The following is an 18,647-nucleotide window of genomic DNA, read 5'->3' as shown; positions in this document are numbered from 1 at the left end:
CTTTTGTTTACAATTTAGTGTGTTTGAGACTTGCCTTTGTGAACATGAAGCAAAAATTTAACAATATTTCAAATTTCCATCAGGTGTGGACCAGCAAAATGGACTATTAGGCGTAAACACACTCTTAAGATTCTTCAGAGTAGCCACTGACATGAGGTACTTACCTTTTTGTGTGTACTCATTTTCAATACCAACTGCAAACACATGTTGCCAACGGTCAATGGTGAGAAAAAAGTGGAGAAAATGGCATCAGAAGACAACAGGAAGAAGCAGGAATGTCAAATCAACAATGGCGAGGTTTGTGTACCCTTTAAACTGTCACTCTCATAGGGAGTTTGATGCATTCAGGTGGCTTCACTTGGTTTGGCAAATCGTGTAGTCTGTGATCCCTCCTCTGGCCCAGTTGTTGAACGTGTGATCCCCAGTCTTTAAAAAAAATCGACTGACACCAGTCTCTCTTTTCAAAATCTGGAACGACTGTGAAAGTTGTGTAGTTGGCCCCCAGCTTTAGCAGAAAACATGTCTGAGAGGATCAAGATTGTCTGTAGTTACGCTCACAGACACACTGAACAATGTGTCTGCTTTTTTCTCGACTGCTCTTGGGGATATGTTCAAAGTTCTTGAAATCTTTCGGATTAAATTACTTTCCTGTCTTAAAGTAACGATGGACTGTCTTTACTTAGTTGAGTCGTTCTTGCCATAATAGTCGTCTAAACAGTAGCCTCTCGGTTGCGTGTGCATCTGAAAGTGTGTCTCCATTGAAATTAATATACTATATGTATATGGATAAAGTATTCAGACGCCTGACCATTACACCAACAAGGCCTGTAATGACGTATTCAATTACATATACAGTACTTTAATATGAAGTTGGTGCCCCTTTTGCGGCTATAACAGCTTCCATACTTCTTGGAAATCTTTCCTCAAGATTTTGAAGTGTTTCTATGAGATTTTGTGCCCATTCATTCTGTAGAGCAGTGGTCACCAACGTGGTGCCCATGGGCACCTGGTAGCCCGCAAGCTTATTTCACTTCACCTCACTTGCATGTGTCCATATGATCACTTAGTAAAATGTCCTTCATATTATTTATAAAAACTGTGATAATCATTAGGAGTAAGCACTGGAATTAATGTGTATGCAATTGAATGCATAATATTCAGCATTTAAATGGTAAATTGCATAAAATGTTAATATGGTAGCCCTACATATTATTCTCTACCCTCTGATGTTTGACGAGCAGGCATGGCTCACAATCTTTGTTCCAGTTCATCCCAAGGTGTTGGATGGGGTTGAGGTCAGGGCTCTGTGCGAGCCAGTCAAGTTCTTCCACACCAAACTCGTCAAACCATGTCTTATTAGTCTTTGCTTTGCGCACTGGGGCACAGTCTTGTTGGAATAGAAAAAAGGGTCTTCCTCAAACTGTTGCCACAAAGTTGGAAACATAGCATTGTCCAAAATGTCTTGATACGCTGAGAGATTGCCCTTCATTGGAGATAAGGGTTGAAACAACCTGAATTCAATACCTAACAGGTTTGGCCAAATACTTTTGTATTTCTGTAATCAAAAGACGCTGCATGGAAAAGGCCCCTAAAGCTGTCCTCCCGGCTCTCTCCTCCATTTGGCTTCGAACGCTTGTCTTGGCAGCTTGGGTTCATGTGTTTTGAAGTTGATGCTTTGACAAAAAGGCTGAAAGGTGGCAACCATTTTTTTTTTCTAGAAAAAATCCAATCCAATCCATGACAGACAGGGTTGATGTATTTTCAGGATTGCATCAGGCCTATGTACTAGGTGTAGGTGTGTGGGGAGCTGGCTATAAAATATCACCCATGGGTAGCCTGTAGTTGCGGCAGCCATGATAAATTGGGATTTTGTGCACTGTTGCATGTACAGGGTTTAGATAATAATAAAAGCAACAGCTTTTCATTGTAGTGCAATCCCAGTACAACAGAGTGCAGTAGAGTTAAACCACTGCATTTCATTCAGTCTCAAGGAAGCTGAATTTTACTTGTTATTAATACTACATTTTACAAATTAAGTATTATAAAAAGTATTATTCTGTAAAATTGTAGCTCTGATAGTATCCGCCGCAGAATGAAACGTATACATGGCGAGTAAGGGAAATTTAAGTTGCTGTTCGTGAAATACTAGAAGTTCCAAACGTGTTAAATATCGTGTTTGTTCAACATAATATGTGTGTTTAACATTTCGAGTACAGTTTCTCTGTATAGTAAAACGTTATCAATCAGGAGCCAGAGCCCCACAGAGGGAGCTTTGCTCATTAATGAGTAAATAAATGCCTCCCCTCAGCAAACACATTTTGAAACACTGGACAGGAAGTTAGTTATAGTTAGCCAAAACACAAAATTGCAGATGGCAGTTTTAAGTTACAAATCTACAATTCATGTTCCTATCCAAACACATTTGTCCATGACATAATACTTGCATTATTGCCACTCCCCTCAAACTTAGTTGTATTTTATATTTAGTGCTAAATGACAAATACAAAGCTGAGATGTTGCCATGGTAAAGCATTAACACTCATTTCAAGAGCATTTCCTTTAAAGCGGCTTGGATTACTCGTGTATTTCTGTCCGTCAGTGCACAACAACTCGTAGAGTAATGTCCCGAGACAACACTTGGACCATGCATGGTAACATTTATTCCACACATGCAAAAATGTACACTACAGAGTTAAAAAGTGGCACATCACATACAGTGTACTGCAAAGGAAACAGGGCAATATAAAGAAATGAAGTTTGTGAACCTTTGCTGACAGAACAGTGCTTATAGGCTTATAGACAGTTGACTCCTGGCTACGAGGTTCACACATATGTTGAATGTTAAAGAACAACTCTACCACACAAAAATGACAGGTTGCCCTTTGGTAGCAGTGTGATGTACAATTTTTTTGTCTTGAGTTTGTCAGTAAACATGAGGAATCTTTGGATTTTGCTGCTTTTCAGATGTTTGGATAAATAATGTACTTATTATGTACAGCTGTGAGATGGAATGGAATTGATAGGAGCCCATTTTGCATAAAAAGCGTGTACCTTATAGTGTTAACACTTGACATAGTATTGCGGTTGATCGGCCTTGCAATGATGATATGCAGTTTGAAGCACGTTAGACCCACTTCAGGTGCATAGTCTGACTAATTTGATTTCTGAAAAGTGCTAAGTAGCTGACGTTTTCTCTTGTATTACGTGTGTGAGGCCTTTAACAAGGATCAACTGTCATTGAGACTTGGTTCAACAGTTTCCTGGTTAACTCGGAGAGAGAGAGAAAAGCCCTAATGCCCTAAGGAACATGGTGGCTTCAAATGATGCTACGTGATCTGTTAGTGATGTTACCTGTGCTTGTAGCATAAGCCCGGAACATGTCGATATAACAGTCATGTGCATCCACAAGAGACTAGACACGGCCTCTCTCTGACAAAATGAAGAATACAGGCAATTCTGTCGTGCTTGGATTTTAAAGAAGGATTCTTTAAATGCTTTTTGCTACTCAGTCAAACTCACAGGCTTGCTCATATACAAAAAAATAAATGTGTGAGGCAGTGTGGCCCACAGCATGCGTACATATTGCATATATATTTTCCCATATAAATACATTTCATACCAATACAAGGAGTGAGAAAAAAGCATCACTGATATGTAACAGTAAATGTATAACAATGTAAGAATGTTTCAGGAAATGGGGATCGGTGGTGCAGACGGGTGGTTGGGGGCAGAAGATGGACAAGAGACACAAAACCGAACGACAGTAGCCACTTGAAAGATGAGCGTATGAAAGGAAAGGGATTTCAAACATCTAGGAAGGTTTGGCATGTGTTTCTGTTCCTACCAGAACAAGCCAAGGTCACAGTCCTCAAACAGTGGCTGCACTCATAATGTACACTAATCACTCTTCCGTGTGCAAACCTGCCCGTGATAATAAAAGAGACAACAACAGTCGAAATGATGGCATAGGGATTGGTTATCTACATTCAGGCATGCAGTTGGTCTTGTTTTTTTTATAGTTCCAAAAATATAATAAATAAAAATAATAAAAGTGTTCCCTGTGGCCCCTTTAAACAAACCCTTGGATTTCCAGTTTCCAAGTGCTGACCAAGCAGCCGTAGTGACAGTCTTAGCAAACCCAGCACCACATGGCATACAAACATTTTTTATAAAATGTACATATGTATATATATATATATATATTTGTATGTTCATATATCTATATGTCAAATATATTTGTAGCTGTATATGCTTTGAATGCAAGAGATTTCACTAAGGAGTATGTGAGGATTATATGCAACCGCTCAGTCTGACTTCCAAACTGCCGTTTTTCAAAGGAGCCCCTTCTCAAACGTTCAGGAAAAGTCTCATCGTCGACTCTCTCCTCAAACATGTGATTATCAGCTTCATTTCATGAAGTCCATTATTCCAAAAAGGAATTGTGTAGGATTTCTCATATCCACATATTAACAGGCATTTCCTCCCCTCCCTCTTTTTTTTTTTTTTTTTTTTTTAACCTCAACAATTTTACATCAGGTTCTTGGTTATTTTTGTCAAGCAAATTTTACTGGATTCTAATGCATGCATGCATCTCTGAAAGATAAGTTTTTTCTTTTATTTGTTGCAATACCTACTCTCAGGAATTGTCTGAGGTTTTTTTTTTGTTTGTTTGTTTTGCTTTCTTAGGATGGTCATGATGTATTTATGATGTATCTTTTAAGTAAGGAAATGTTTCTTCTTGTTGCAGCCATGGTATGGCTTTGTGGTTTGACAGGTTTTCTCCCCCCTCAAGTCCTCCATGTCAGTGGGTTACTGTAAAACAGAGATCAGAGGCAGGAAGTCAGCTCAGACATCACATTAACCATCACTCTCATATTTTGACTGGTGAAGCTCGTGCAGCTGAGGCTTTGAGCTGAACTGTTGCTGCCCTCACTGCACAGTCAGCCCATTACATGTGTTGCAGTACTACAGTAGATCAATGCACACACGCGCACACTAACACACATACATGGCCTGGAAATTTGCTGAGTTTGGGCATAGAGATACACACATCTCATGCTTGTGCGGTAGTGTCATATATCACCCCGTAACAGTAATGGAGTAATATTAGTTCTAGACCCTGGTCTGATTGGGGCCAGCTCGTGCTAAGTACAGGCCTGAATAAGACACATGATATCCTCAGATCCTATCACAGAAACCACATTCAGAGGTAGTTTGAGGACACATTTTGTCCGCGTTCCTGAGCAACACACAAACAGGCTGACAGTGGACATGATTGTGTGAGCAGGGTCTTTGTGTTTTCAGTCATACTCAAAGCGGTTTGCAGTTGTCTGTCTCACTTTACGAGTGCAATATTGCTTTTGCCTCTGTCCGTCTTGACATAATCATTTTATGTGTGTAGCGCTGGACAACTCAAGATCTAAACACCACTGTACTGTGAAACACAATGTTTGAATGTAATGTACAGTACAATCTGTTTATATTCAAAAAGTTAAGCACTACAGTTTTGAGTCTTGTGTATGTTGTGGTGACGCACATATAGCACATTATCTGAAAGTGACTTTCCTTCCTATGTAGCATAAGAAGAGGTTACACCAATTCTTTTGTCAGACATTTTCCAACAGTATCAGTTTGTTGGGTTGAGATTTGGCAGGTCACTCCGAAACAATACTGCATCTTAAAATGTCTCCAATTTTTGTACCTGAAACTGAGAAGACGATGGTGATCACCACACCCAGGACGATGGAGACGATACTGAGCAGACGAGCGAGTCGACCCAGCCTCCTGGCCCCGTCTATGTCCCCTGACTGCAGACTGTTTCTGGACTGGAGGAACACAAAAGGTCATTAGTTGATATTGTTATGCTGTATGAAAAATGTTGCATCGAAAAACAATCAAGTGCTAGCAAGAAACAAGCTAGAGTAAGTGACAATTTACGCTATATCTGCCTCAACACTGTTCTGTTTTTAGGCTGCATCTGCTGACATGTATGATGAATACACCTCACAAGTCAGCTTCAATATACCAATACGAGTTACTAGTATCACAAAACAGCTTCACGTTCTCGTTACAGACGAGAAGCACTCCATCTTGTCACATGTGAAAGGACACAAATGTGCAGTAATGTGGACTCGTCTTCGCAACGCTATAAAGTCCAATGAGGTAAAAAGCCAACAACAATTTATTCCCAGCAGAGTGCGGTGGAATTGTCTATTTCAGATTGGCAGATTGTGATTGATGGAGGGGTGTGACTTGTACATCATCCTAATGTTGTATATACTGTATACTGTTTTTATGCAGGCTGCAGATGCAGAGACAGGATGATGCATGTGGGGGTGAGTAATTGTTTTTTCACATGTGAGTCCCTGAAATGACGAATGGCACACATATCACTGATATCACTGTCGTCCACTCAGCTTTGTTTTTGCTTTGAAATGTGTGAAACACTCGTTAATGAAACTGCACAATCAAGATTAGACACATGGGATGAAATACAAATGATTAATAATCGATTAATCAAGTAATTGTTTCAGATCTAGACTAATCCTAACCTTAACCTGACCACATTTCAAATCTTAGCCCTTAACGCAGAAATGAGCTTCTGCCTCATTAGGACCAGGACATGGTCAGTGTTTATGCCAGAAAATGTACAAATACATGTACACATAGACGCACACACATCAGTTTTTTCTATATATCACTAATTGGCAATTACTCATTTTGTGAATATTACCAAATGGATGCGAGTGAGAATGGAAGCTGTAAACCTTTTTTTAAATTAACCCGTCAAATCAAATTCAACACACACAAATCAGTAGAGCACTACAGAAACAGATCTCTAAGGTTTAAGAGAATTTATCCATGCACATACCCATGTATATGCAAATGATGTGTTCATGTGCTGCTTTATTACGCTGTCCACACATGAGCACGTCGAGTGTTTGAAAACAGTTCCGGACACTGGAGCTTTGGAGATGAGCGTTGCATTGATCTACGGCAACTTTCCGCTGACTCACCCTAGAGTCCATGCGACTGCATGCAGCATGAAAACACTGCAGGCGGTGGCTGTGTGAATGAATGTTGCGGTGTCTTTTTTATGACACAACGCTTCTCACCACACGCTCACACCAGTCAAGAAAGAAAGCAAAGTTACACAGTGTGGCGTCTGCCCGCAATATTGAAATCTAGAGCAGCAGCATGTGGATAAATGCAGCTTCTGTGCATCACTGATGGCAGCCTGAGTCGGTGTCCCTGTGGGTTGGTTGGTTCCATCTACTTTTTGGGTCACATTCCTGACAAACTCGTACTCGTTGGGGGGAAAAGTGTCTGTAACTGTGTTGAGTTGATAGCTGCAGCAAAGAGATACGGGGGAAGAAATCCCACTTAACAAATCTTTTGCTCTAAATTTAAAAATGCCGTGCAGCAAAACGATGCTCTTGCATTTGTTATGGCACCATCTTTCACTTTTTAAGCCTGATAAATGTTTCAGGAGCTGTCTGTGGTGCTGAATTCAGAGTCTGCACAGCACAACAGAAACATGATCTCTCTCTTTCTTCCAATCTATTTTAGAAGTGTAGTTACATAAGGGCCTTTCTGCATGTAGTTTGCATGTTCGCCCTGTGTGTGTGTGGGTTTTCTCCGGGTTCTCAGGTTTCCTCCCACAGTTCAAAAACATGCAGATTTCAGGATTAGGCAAATAGGACACTCTAAATCAACTGTAGGTTTGACTGTGAGAGTGAATAGCTGTTTGTCTCTATGTGGCCCTGTGATGGACTGGTGTCCTGTCCAGGATGTACCCCGCCTTTCAATCTATGAGCTTGGAGCTTGGATTGGCACCGGTTGCCCCCCCGAGACCCTCATGTGGAGGATAAAGCAGTCGGAGATGAGTAACATAAGGAAAACTGTTGCTATTAATGACAACAGCTGCCATCAGGTAAACTGCAGTCAGCATTTATGATGCCAACATGCTCGGACACAGGCCAAACATCATGTTTTCACATTCACATATGCACAGTAAAAATGTCATTAATACTAAGGATGACACAATACCAATTTTTGGGGCCGATATCTAAACTATGAAGCTGTTAACAACGCTTTTGGGCCGTAGCTGTCTCAGGGACACAATTCTCCAGCTGTGTCACAAATATTCTTCTCCCATAAAGAAGAAATAAACAGCTCCACAACATGACTCAGCTAAAATGCTGTTGATGATTTCTGTGCATAGTGAAGCATGCGATATATGGGATTATTACAGTCTACATTTTTCTTTACATTATACATTTTAGGCTCATGTCTTATTAAACCTTTTCCCCATAAATATAGTGTCATATAAATATATAGCTTCATTCCATGGACAGATTTTTATTGACTATGGGATGTGTTGGATCAGAATGCCTCTGCTCATTGTCTTCACATACTGGAGAGTGTGTACCACAGGGCGCTGAGAATGATTTACTCACCACTGTGTATTCTAAAGTAACTGTGTCGATGAGAAAATCGAGCAGGAGGTTAATTGCGTATGGGAGTCAAGGATCTTGGCGCTGCTTTTGCAACCAAAACCAAGTTTTTTCAATGTAATTATACACTTATACAAACATACTCATATATCCTCCAACATGTTACACACCGGACCTTTAACTCATAATACATTGTTTGTCTTTTTGCTTCAGTTGATCAGTCAGTACTCTGAGGGGTTGCCTCGGTGTCAGATAAGATTACACTGCGGAGAGAGAGAGAGAGAGGGAGAGAGACAAAGAGAGACTAGCCTCCCTCTATCCTCCATCTCTCTTACTAGTTACTTCATCCTTGTTCCCATGAGCACCTCTGTCTCCATGTTGTCTCTGGTGTAATGGGTGGAGGTGGGTGGGGACAGTGCAGTGACATGGGGAACAACTTTCAAGAGCAATAATCACACTGATATATAAATGCTAATAGTTGCTTGTGTATCCTTTGAAAGTATGCATGAGGGTTTTGTTATAGGTTTTAACCAACCATTTTAATACCTGTACAGCTGCATGTGACGAGAGACTGACCACACTGGTTGGACCTGACAGACCTGACTTGACATTAACTCAGATGACAACTTGCCCATGCTCAAGGAGTGTGAACTACAACAGCAAACATCTACTGTGTGTTTGTTTCCCCTGCTGTCAGGTGAACATAGAAATCTGAGGCTGCAGAAGACACCAACTCACCATCACTGGAATGTTCATTTCTAATCCACCTTGACTCACATGGACATAGTCAAGTCAAGACTGAAAAAACATTTAATTTTGCATCAAGAACATGAAGCCTTTAGTACTGACCAATCACTATTTGGATTTGTAAGTATTGTCACTAATGGCCACAATTTACCATCCTCTAATGGCTAATTTGTTGAATAAAACCTAATTAAATTATAAAAAATCAATGGCAAAAAGTAAATCAATGCACATATCACTCTTAGTTCCTGAAAGCAATACTAGATATTTATCTCCCACACATAGGGATCGGGTTCAGCCTCTTACTTTCAGGAGTGCAATAGTAAATGGTCTGTATTTATAAAGCATTTTTCAAGACCACTTAAAGCTGCCTTACACCACATTTTTGCCATTCACATACAAATGCCATTTTCTGTCACACAGATGTCAAGAACACATCAGCTCCAATGAATGACTGCCCGCTGTACCATACAATATGAAGTTGTGGTACAAACACAGTTGGATTTGAGCCTTTATCAATCACAGGGAAACATCAGCACCCTAAATCAGTGCACACCCTCTTTCAGAAAACACCCATGCATCCATCCAGTTTCTACCGCTTTATCCTCCAAGGGATGCTGTGCCAATCTCAGCTGACATAGGGCGATAGGCAGGGTACACCCTGGACTGTGCGCCAGTCCATCGCAGGGCCACAAATAGAGACAAACAACCATTCAACCATTCACTCTCACACATATGGTCAATTTGGAGTGTCCAATTTTACCATGTTTATTCCATGTTTTTGGATTGTGGGAGGAAGCCGGAGAAAAACCCACGCACGCACAGGGAGAACATGCAGAAAGGCCCTTGTTCCAACTGGGGCTCAAACCCGGGTCTTCTCTCTGCAAAGACAAGAATGCTAACCACTACACCAACCGTGTGGCCCCTTCCAGGAAACATTGCCCACTTAATCTGCTTAGAGAATATAAGTAGATTTAACACAGCATTAAGTGTGTGTGTAGGTGGGTGAGGGGGCTTCTCCTGACTGATGACTCTATTGATCCACAGTGAGAGTAAGCTCAGTCATATTTGTTTTATGAATGGGAAATTCTCTCCTCGAAGGGTCTTGTCCATTGTCCTAACTCTCTCTCTCTCTACCTTCCAACAGAAGGAGGTGGAGGGTAGTAAGTCAGTAAGTGCTCCCTCTCCCTCTTGTCATGAATAATGGAGAGCCAGAAGCAGCAGCAGCAGCAGCAGCAGTGTGGTACAGAGGGACCGTGCAACCAGGAGCAAGGAGTGTTTACTTACTGTATGTATTTTGATCAAATATTTCCTGGATTTCCTGGTTTTGTTCATCCCCCTTATTTTCTTTTTTGACTCTCTTATGTATTTTATTCATTTTGATCATTCTTTACTAAAACACTCACAAACCATATAGATAGAGAATGTTTATCAGAAGGTTGAGTTAGAACTAGGCTCTTACACTGAGGGGTTACTTTTGGCGGTCCATCTCTTATCGTCTGTTTGTCGAAACTCTTTGGTCTGTTTGGGTGTGACAGGCATCTCAGCCTTTAGGGGGCGCAAGTAAGACTTTAAGACTACAGCTTGTTACATTTCATTCGCCATTAAAATTGCAAACCACTCACTGCGCTCAGATGATCAAATCTGTCGGACCCATGATGGCACTACTCCCATTCTTGGAGCAATAAAATGCCTTTCATAAAGTTTTATTAGATTTACAGTATATCTTGGTTAGTTTTTGAACTTGCAGTTAAAATGAACTAAGTGTGAGAAAAACAAGAAAAACACAAGGTCACAATGACAAGTGCCTTATTCCATTTAGCACATCAACCACTTGTGTAGATAATGAACCTTTACTGTGGAGTTCATAGCACACCCCGGGAGAAGGAAGCATCAAAACACTATCACTAATTAGAACATCTACAATGTGCAGCACACCATACGACTTTGATTTGAGCTTTTACTTGATGTATAAAACAACTGGTTGGGACGTTAGCCATACGAATCTGAACTAACATTTATTTAAAGCCTCTAGAATCACAATTTGTCTGGTGCCATGTTGACGTTTTGCAGCCAGTAGTTTGGAGGCATCACCATGTACATACTGGTGAGTGGGTGCTGGGGGTGTAGGCAGCAGGATTATGTTGACTGAATGTAGGGGAAACAATTATCACAGCTCAGGTAAAGTTGATTACACAACGACGGTTCATTTACGACATGTAGTGATCATTTCAGTAGCTGTTGATTAAAAAACAAAACGTTGATGAATTGTACTGCTGTCCCGATAGCTAATTGACAAGAAAAGCCACTAACAAGCAAATGGCATGAGGGATTTATGTGCACTTATAGAGTTATCATTTCTACATTCAATTATGACTTTATCTCTGGCACCATTACTCTGGAGTGTAATGGAAAAAACAGCAATGTAATCACGTTGTATCACTGAATAATATCTGTCTTTTGGTGACCTCAACTGTAGCTAAAATGTTTTTACTTTGGATATTAAAGTTCAAAGTAGCTGTCTCTTATCTTCATTCTAAAAGTAGTACCATACAGTAGGTGCTCTATGGCGCTTTTCCCACTCGTCGATTTTGAGTCGAAATTTCAGGGCTTCAGTCGACCAAGAATTTCTTGGGTTGATTACAGCCCTAGAAAAGCGCCACTCGTGTCATTATATCACTTGTGACAGTGTTTGCTTTCCATATTCTCAGTTTCATCCATCCCTGGGTTAGTGTTCGTGTCATTACTTGCACTAACTTACTAAGCAGTCTCAGGTTTTCTGGCTGTAGCACTGTGACAGGTATTATATTATTAGTAACAGCAGTATGAAGGAAACTTAAGCCTGCTGCAGTATTAGATTGCTAATTAGAATATTTCACCTGTAGTATACACACACACACACACATACATACAATCCTCTATCCAGTGAGGCATAGTGAGTCCATATTTCACAGGCAAATCTGCTGAGATTGCAATAAAGCTCATGCAGTTTGGACCTTCCCATTACTGGGATAGGCTGGAGAAGGCAGTAAAAACCTATTACCCCTGCCTCTCCAGTCACCTCAATTGACTGCACATCCTCAGCGTTTGCCAGCCGCAAGCCTTCCCACCATGCTGCATCTGTCAGAGATCTGTGGCAGCAGCCAGCTGGAAGTTGCGTTAGAGGTGGTCCCGCTGCTGGAAGTGGTGGTGGTGGTGGTGGAGGATGATGGATGGATGTAACTTCTGGCTGTCACAGTGCATCACATGCTAGTGCAGATAGATGCTGACTCTCTCACAAGACTCCATGAGGCCTCAACAGATTTGGCTATACGTTGAGCCAATTTTGGTCTTTCAGGGGATGAAACTGAAAACAGTTTCTTTGCCTGCTGTTTCCTGTCTGAACATGGAACATGGTCTGTATTTGTATAGCACTTTGCTAGTCTTGATGACCACTCAAACTAGATGAGTGGTGTTTGCACTACAGTTTTTGCCATTCATTCTTTCATACTCAGTCATGTCTTGCCCAAGGACACATCGGCATGTAGACTAGCGGAGCCGGGAATCTAACCCACAACCTTTGAGTTGAAAGATGACTCGCTCTACCACTGAGCTACCGGCACCTCTATCGTCAACGTGCGTTACCACTGTTGTTGTCCCTTTCTGTATTTGCTGACTTTAGCAACGCATCATAAGAAGTTCATATGGATCTGTGAACATGAAGGTCTAATGGTAATCATAGTAGCATTTCTTTGAAGTCCTGTGTGTGTGTGTTTGTGCACTTTTTCGGAGTAATATTTGGCCCTTGATGCAGCTAGTTAATAACTTTGCCTGCTGTTTGATGTTGAGCAGGTAGTGTACAGGGGTTCATTTAATCTTTTTGTTCCACATGGAATAGTTACCTCAGGGTAGAGATTAAAGGCTAAACAATGTTGACCTAGAATATACTAAAAGGCTGTGCAGCACTGTATGGAATCTGTATAAAGGTATGATGAAAACATCTCCATATATTCGTATATGAAAAGCAGCTTTCAGGTTCCTTATAAGGAGGCAACAGGCAACTTTCCTATCCCTATTCTAGGCGTGTCATGGTCTGTTCACTGTTATAAAGAAGCAGCAGGAGCAAGATGTTAATATGGAAGAACATAAAGAATGAATGTCATTTTCTATAATAACGCAATTCCTTTGTGTTGAAAATCAAGGAACCATTTTGCCACAAGAAATTGCTTCCCAAATTTAAGCCAAAAACGTTGTGTATTTTTGCTTTCGGTTTACACACAATCTTTGCGTTACGTTTACAGGAGTTTCAAACTAATGTCTTATTTATGACACAAAAGTTAAAGACACCAAAAGAAGATTAAACCTTGTTATATTCCAATTGAAGGCAGCTTTATACACATCCCTTTTTCTGAAGTTGGTGGTGTTTCCTTTGAACACAGCATCATAATACCATCTCAACAGCAGTTGAAGGGTTTGGTTCTTTTTATTATTCAACTTTCCAGAAGCATCCATTTCACATAGGAATGGAGAATATTAGCACTTAGCAGCTCCGGGGCTGTATCCTGTGGTATCAACCACATTACTTTTGATTCATTTGTTCACAGCAGGTGTAAACCTCTGTTTTCCTGGTCTGACTCACTTGCACTTATCCGACATCATGTGGTATCTGATTCAATTCTTTTCTAATCCAGTGATAGGAACTACTTTATGGCCATTTTCTCTCTCTCTCTCACACACTCATCTGCCCTTGTAGGGAAAGATGTTTTGATCTTCTTTGGAAGGCGCATATCCCATTTCTATACCCTCAGGAAAGAGAGAGGACGTTGATCGCCGCCACAGAGTTTCCTAACTGCTGCAATCTGCCCTCTGCAGAGAAACTAAATTGACTTCTCTCGCCTTCTATTGAGTTAGTGGCCAGCTCTAGTTTCTCCCTCCTTTACTCTTCTTTCTTCTGCCCTCTGTCAAAACCTCTCTCTCTGCTTCTCTCTCTCTGCCGCTCTCTCTAAGATTGGCACGTGGTCCGGGTGCCATTAGCCAAGTGGCTGACTTGTGAATGTCAGTGGGTTCATGATGACGGCTCGGTGAAGTACAGGCTGTCTTGTGGACACTTCCTGATATTCCCTTTGGTGTGTAGTGCCCACAAGGAGTGATATTACAGAACTAATGGCTTTTACTGCATTGCCTCTTTGCCTTGTTTCTCAGTGGGTCTGAGTGTTGGCGGCCGTACAGTGTCAGTAGTAAACAGAAATGGCTCGGTCCATATCGCAACTAAGCAGGCGTCAGCCACCAGGAGTTACAGTCATATCCTGATACAACAGAGGAGCCGCTGATGGTGTTAAAGGAACTCCTGCTAGAATACTGCAGGAGATACGACACCTAATGCAAACATCTGTCAAAAAGCCTGATTTAGCCGCATGAGCTGATTGCGTTCTCGGCAAAAAACACACGCAGAAGGATCTGTTTTGTTTTAGTGGTTACAGAAATTTATGACTCAGTGTTTGTGCCAAATGGAAACAAGTCATTTTTCACCTCACTGTGAAGCCTCTATTGTGTTTCGGGGGGGAAATAAAAGGGAAGATACATTATAAAGTCCAAATAACATCCTATAGTTTACAACCTTTCTGACATCTTTGTTTGCATGGCTGTTTTTTATTTTATTTTTAATGCTCCCCAATTTTAGATTCTCTTCATTAACTACATATTTCACCTATTACTGCCTCTGTAAGCATATTTGTGTCATGATTTTTATCACCTCCACGCTAATATTGAAATATACACCGTAAAAATATTGCACCTGCTCTTTTAAAATGGCATCACATTTTTAATATGTTGGTCTGATGTCCGTGTATTCTGCTCTGTATTCTAACCAAACTGTAACCGGTGCTCTGTTTTGGCCAGGCCTCCCTTATGAAATAGATTTCCACCAAAATAACCCATCCATATCGTCCCACTTTTTTTTGGAACCCTTCTCACACAAGCACAGAAACACCTGGTTTATTGGCATCTGTGGTGAGGAGACGAGATTGGACGAAATAGAAAGTGCGGGACTTTTACTGCACTGAACAAAACGGTGCCTTGTCATGTAAATATCCCTGATTCCCTTTTCCCAGCAGACAAGTCATTTGCATTTGTAGACCTTTTCTCATCACACCTTGGATGAGTATAACAGGATGGAGGACTTTCAAGGTCAGAAATAAGGGAAGGGGGGGTCATATTCTGACATAGTTAAGTCCATAACTTATAACTAACACAGCTTCTGTCTTTTTAAGGCACTTCTTACATGTCAACTTGGAATCATTGTGAAGACAAATGTATAATAATGGCATTATTATGTTTCCAGCTTTTCCTGCGTCATGACAGGTGGATTTTTATAAAAACTTTTAGCATCATCAGTGAAATGAAAAGGCGTCGCATTATCAACGCTGCAGAGTAACTGCAATTTTTTTTTTTTTTTTTGTTATCCCAAAAGGAGACACATAGAGTGACACGTTCCCCTGATCATCAGGCCACCATTTTTGCTGCAGACCTCTCACTGCAGAGGGTGACACCAGGACAGTGCCGCTTTTCAGACCCGGAGAGCATAATGATGGCTGAGGCTGACATTGACCGCTTCTCATGATCTACAGCCGGGCTGTATACAGTGTTGGCAACAAACTTTTCTGATTTGTATTTTTTTTTTTTGTCCCTGTGAGACACAAACCAATCAGAAAGTATTCGGCAGTAGCAGCCTGTTGTGGCTTCAGTTCATTGTTTAGAGCACATATGCACTTTCACTCACAAGGCTAAACGCCTGTTTTCCCCATTATGATTAAAATTCTAATTCTCATGTCGGCAGCTTAGAGGCAGCAGCAGAGGACCAGTTCAGGACAACTCCTGACAGATGTCCAGTTTACCTATTAAAGTGGCTGGTGGGTTTATTTCTTTATTTCTTCACATATTGATTGATTGATATATAATGAGTATTCCCCCTTTAGTCTCAGGACCTCTGTATTTGATACATTACAGTGTAGAACTTTACATTACAGTACAGTAATCAACAATGGTAATGGGACGGTAATCATTTAGTAATAATAAATGTACAGTTAATAGTTAGACATTCTAATATTTAACTAGCAATTTTGATTCACAGACATCATGATGTGAAGGTATTACTCTGATTGTACCCTACAGACATTCTATTACAAGCTATTCCTTAGATATTACCTTTAAAATAATTAATAAATTATTGTTATAGCAACTCTTTTCCTCTTACAGTTGTTATTACCAAGCTGGGAATTCCATTAGCGATAACACGGTATTACCATAATATTACCATGATATTATATAATATACATAGTGTTAACACTGTGATAAAACTTGAAGTGATTCCTGCAGAAAAGCAGACTCAGCTGTTTTTTCATAGTTTGCTGACTTATTAATCAAGTTGATCACATGTCTGAAGCCTGGCATGTTGATGGGAGGACCTATTTTCAAATGATGTCATTTTGTTAATGCTTGTCAAGCTTGACAATTAAAGCCTACAAGTCAACATTTGGCACATTTTTCTATATTCAATCGCCTACTAATCTGAGATTTAGATGCACAGGGCAAAAATGTGCACAGATATTACATTTATTCATTGACCGTTTATTCACTAACATGTTATGCACACACTACACACATGCTTGGATGGATGTGATAGTGCTGTTCTGCAGAAATTACAACTAAAGTTTAAATGAGGTCATTGGTAAACACTTTCAATTTAAACCCGCTGCATTGGACCACATACAAAATAGGAAAAATATGAAAACGTTCATAAATAATTCATTTTTTTAAGGTAAAAGGGCAGGTGTTTAAGCCCCACCTGTCGATCTGTGCATGGGTGAAGTTTAGTAAAGTGATCACTCACCATGACGGAGTAGACCAGTGCAACAATGCTGACAGGCCACACGGGGCAGAAGCAGGAGAAGATGACCAGGAACAGGTAATCCCTGGGTTTGGGGCTCTCCTGCACGGTGGCGTTCCCGGTGGAGGAGCGGCTCAGACTGGCCTTGGATGGGGAGAGTGGAGCGGCGGCGGACAGCTGCCCGACGGAGCCCGACCTCATACTGACGCTGTGGCCGTTCTGGTCGGCCTCCAGGCCCTTATCGCTGCCCACACTGACCGGGAAGGAGGTGGACATCTTCATGCCGTTGCCCCCGGGCTCGGTGGTCACCGTGAGCAGCTTCTCTGTCTCCAGGAAGTCCGCAGCAGGCGGTACGCGTCCTACTCCTCCTCCACCTTCACCCAAGTTGGACTTGAGGAAGTCGGTGTCCGTGTTGACGGCCATATGTTCAACTGTGAGTTACAATTCTACTACTTCAAAAATGAAAAAGGAAAGAAAGAAGAAAGATCTTTTTATTTTTTTTATTTAAACTGCCTCAAAATGTTTGACTAGTGATGAGGCGCTGGTATTCCATAATAAAAGACGTCAGCTGAAGTTTCTTTTTTCCACGAGTGTGATCAGAAGAAATTATGTAAATGAAATCAGAGAGGAGGTGCTCCTCTGAACACCATTCTTCTTCTTCTCCTCCTTCTTCTTCTTCAATCACTTTCCTTCACAGTTGCAATTTCCAAAGAGGATGCGATGAGAAAACCTCCTCCTCCTTCTCCTCCTCCTCTCTGCAGCATCCGGACCAACGTCCCGCAGTGATGATCATCCAGTCCCACCACTGTCTCCTCTCACTCAGTCTGTCGCTTCACCGACTGCTGCTTCTTTTCTTCCCACTGATGGAGCAGATGAAGATGAAGATGCAGCGTCTCTCACAGCAGACACACTCCACACTGAGAGTCTCTCTCTCTTTCAATTTTCAATTACAAATAGTCTCTCTCTCTCTCTCTCTCACTCTCTCTCTCTCTCTCTCTCTCTCTCTCTCTCTCTCTCTCTCTCTCTCTCTCTCTTTCCACCTCCCCCCCTCTCTCCACGCTGCTGCAGCAGAAACACTGGACTCAACTTGGGACCAGTCAAGTAGCCAGATGTGAACAAAAGACTTCCGCTGACGAAACACAAAATAAAAGCTTAGAACATACACTAATTTGTGTATTAAAAAAAACTTAGTTTTATGATGTATGTACTTGTTTATTTTACTCCCTTCTTCTTACTTACTTCTTATTCCTTAAATTTCTACGTTTTGCTTTGACTTTTATGTGTTTTATTTTTAAATTTTGTTTTCATATTTTAACAATAATAATAACAAAAGTGATTATTGTAATAACCAATTACATTTTTTTAATTGAAGTATTTGATTGTTTTAGATTCAGCTCTCTGGGATGAGATTATGTGTTTAAAAAATAAAAAAAAATAGTTTTATTACCCCAAATTTTCTGTCCTAAACAACATTAATGCAATTTTAAAAAAAGTACAAAACACAACCAGAGAAACTGTTGAGATCCAGCGCCCCCTTGAGTATAATATAGGGTCACACATCTCCCTGTGTGAATATATTATAC

General features: G+C 40.8%; 1 protein-coding gene and 1 long non-coding RNA gene across 2 annotated transcripts; one reads left to right on the top strand and one right to left on the bottom strand.

Annotated features, from left to right (window-relative positions):
- Positions 1-2,637: 2,637 nt before the first annotated feature.
- Positions 2,638-18,046, bottom strand: trarg1a (trafficking regulator of GLUT4 (SLC2A4) 1a). The gene is made up of 3 exons (XM_058634896.1): positions 17,068-18,046; positions 5,702-5,825; positions 2,638-4,812 (listed from the first exon to the last, which is right to left on the bottom strand). The coding sequence occupies exons 1-3, from the start codon at positions 17,485-17,487 to the stop codon at positions 4,802-4,804; spliced, it is 555 nt and encodes a 184-aa protein (XP_058490879.1). The 5' UTR covers positions 17,488-18,046; the 3' UTR covers positions 2,638-4,801.
- LOC131463167 (uncharacterized) lies at positions 6,074-11,598 on the top strand. The gene is made up of 3 exons (XR_009240958.1): positions 6,074-6,162; positions 6,301-6,335; positions 10,348-11,598. It is a non-coding gene; the product is annotated as an uncharacterized LOC131463167 (long non-coding RNA).
- Positions 18,047-18,647: the final 601 nt, after the last annotated feature.

This window comes from Solea solea, chromosome 7, assembly GCF_958295425.1.
Source record: "Solea solea chromosome 7, fSolSol10.1, whole genome shotgun sequence".
NCBI classification, from domain to species: domain Eukaryota; kingdom Metazoa; phylum Chordata; class Actinopteri; order Pleuronectiformes; family Soleidae; genus Solea; species Solea solea.
This window is presented reverse-complemented; position numbering and strand designations above follow the sequence as displayed.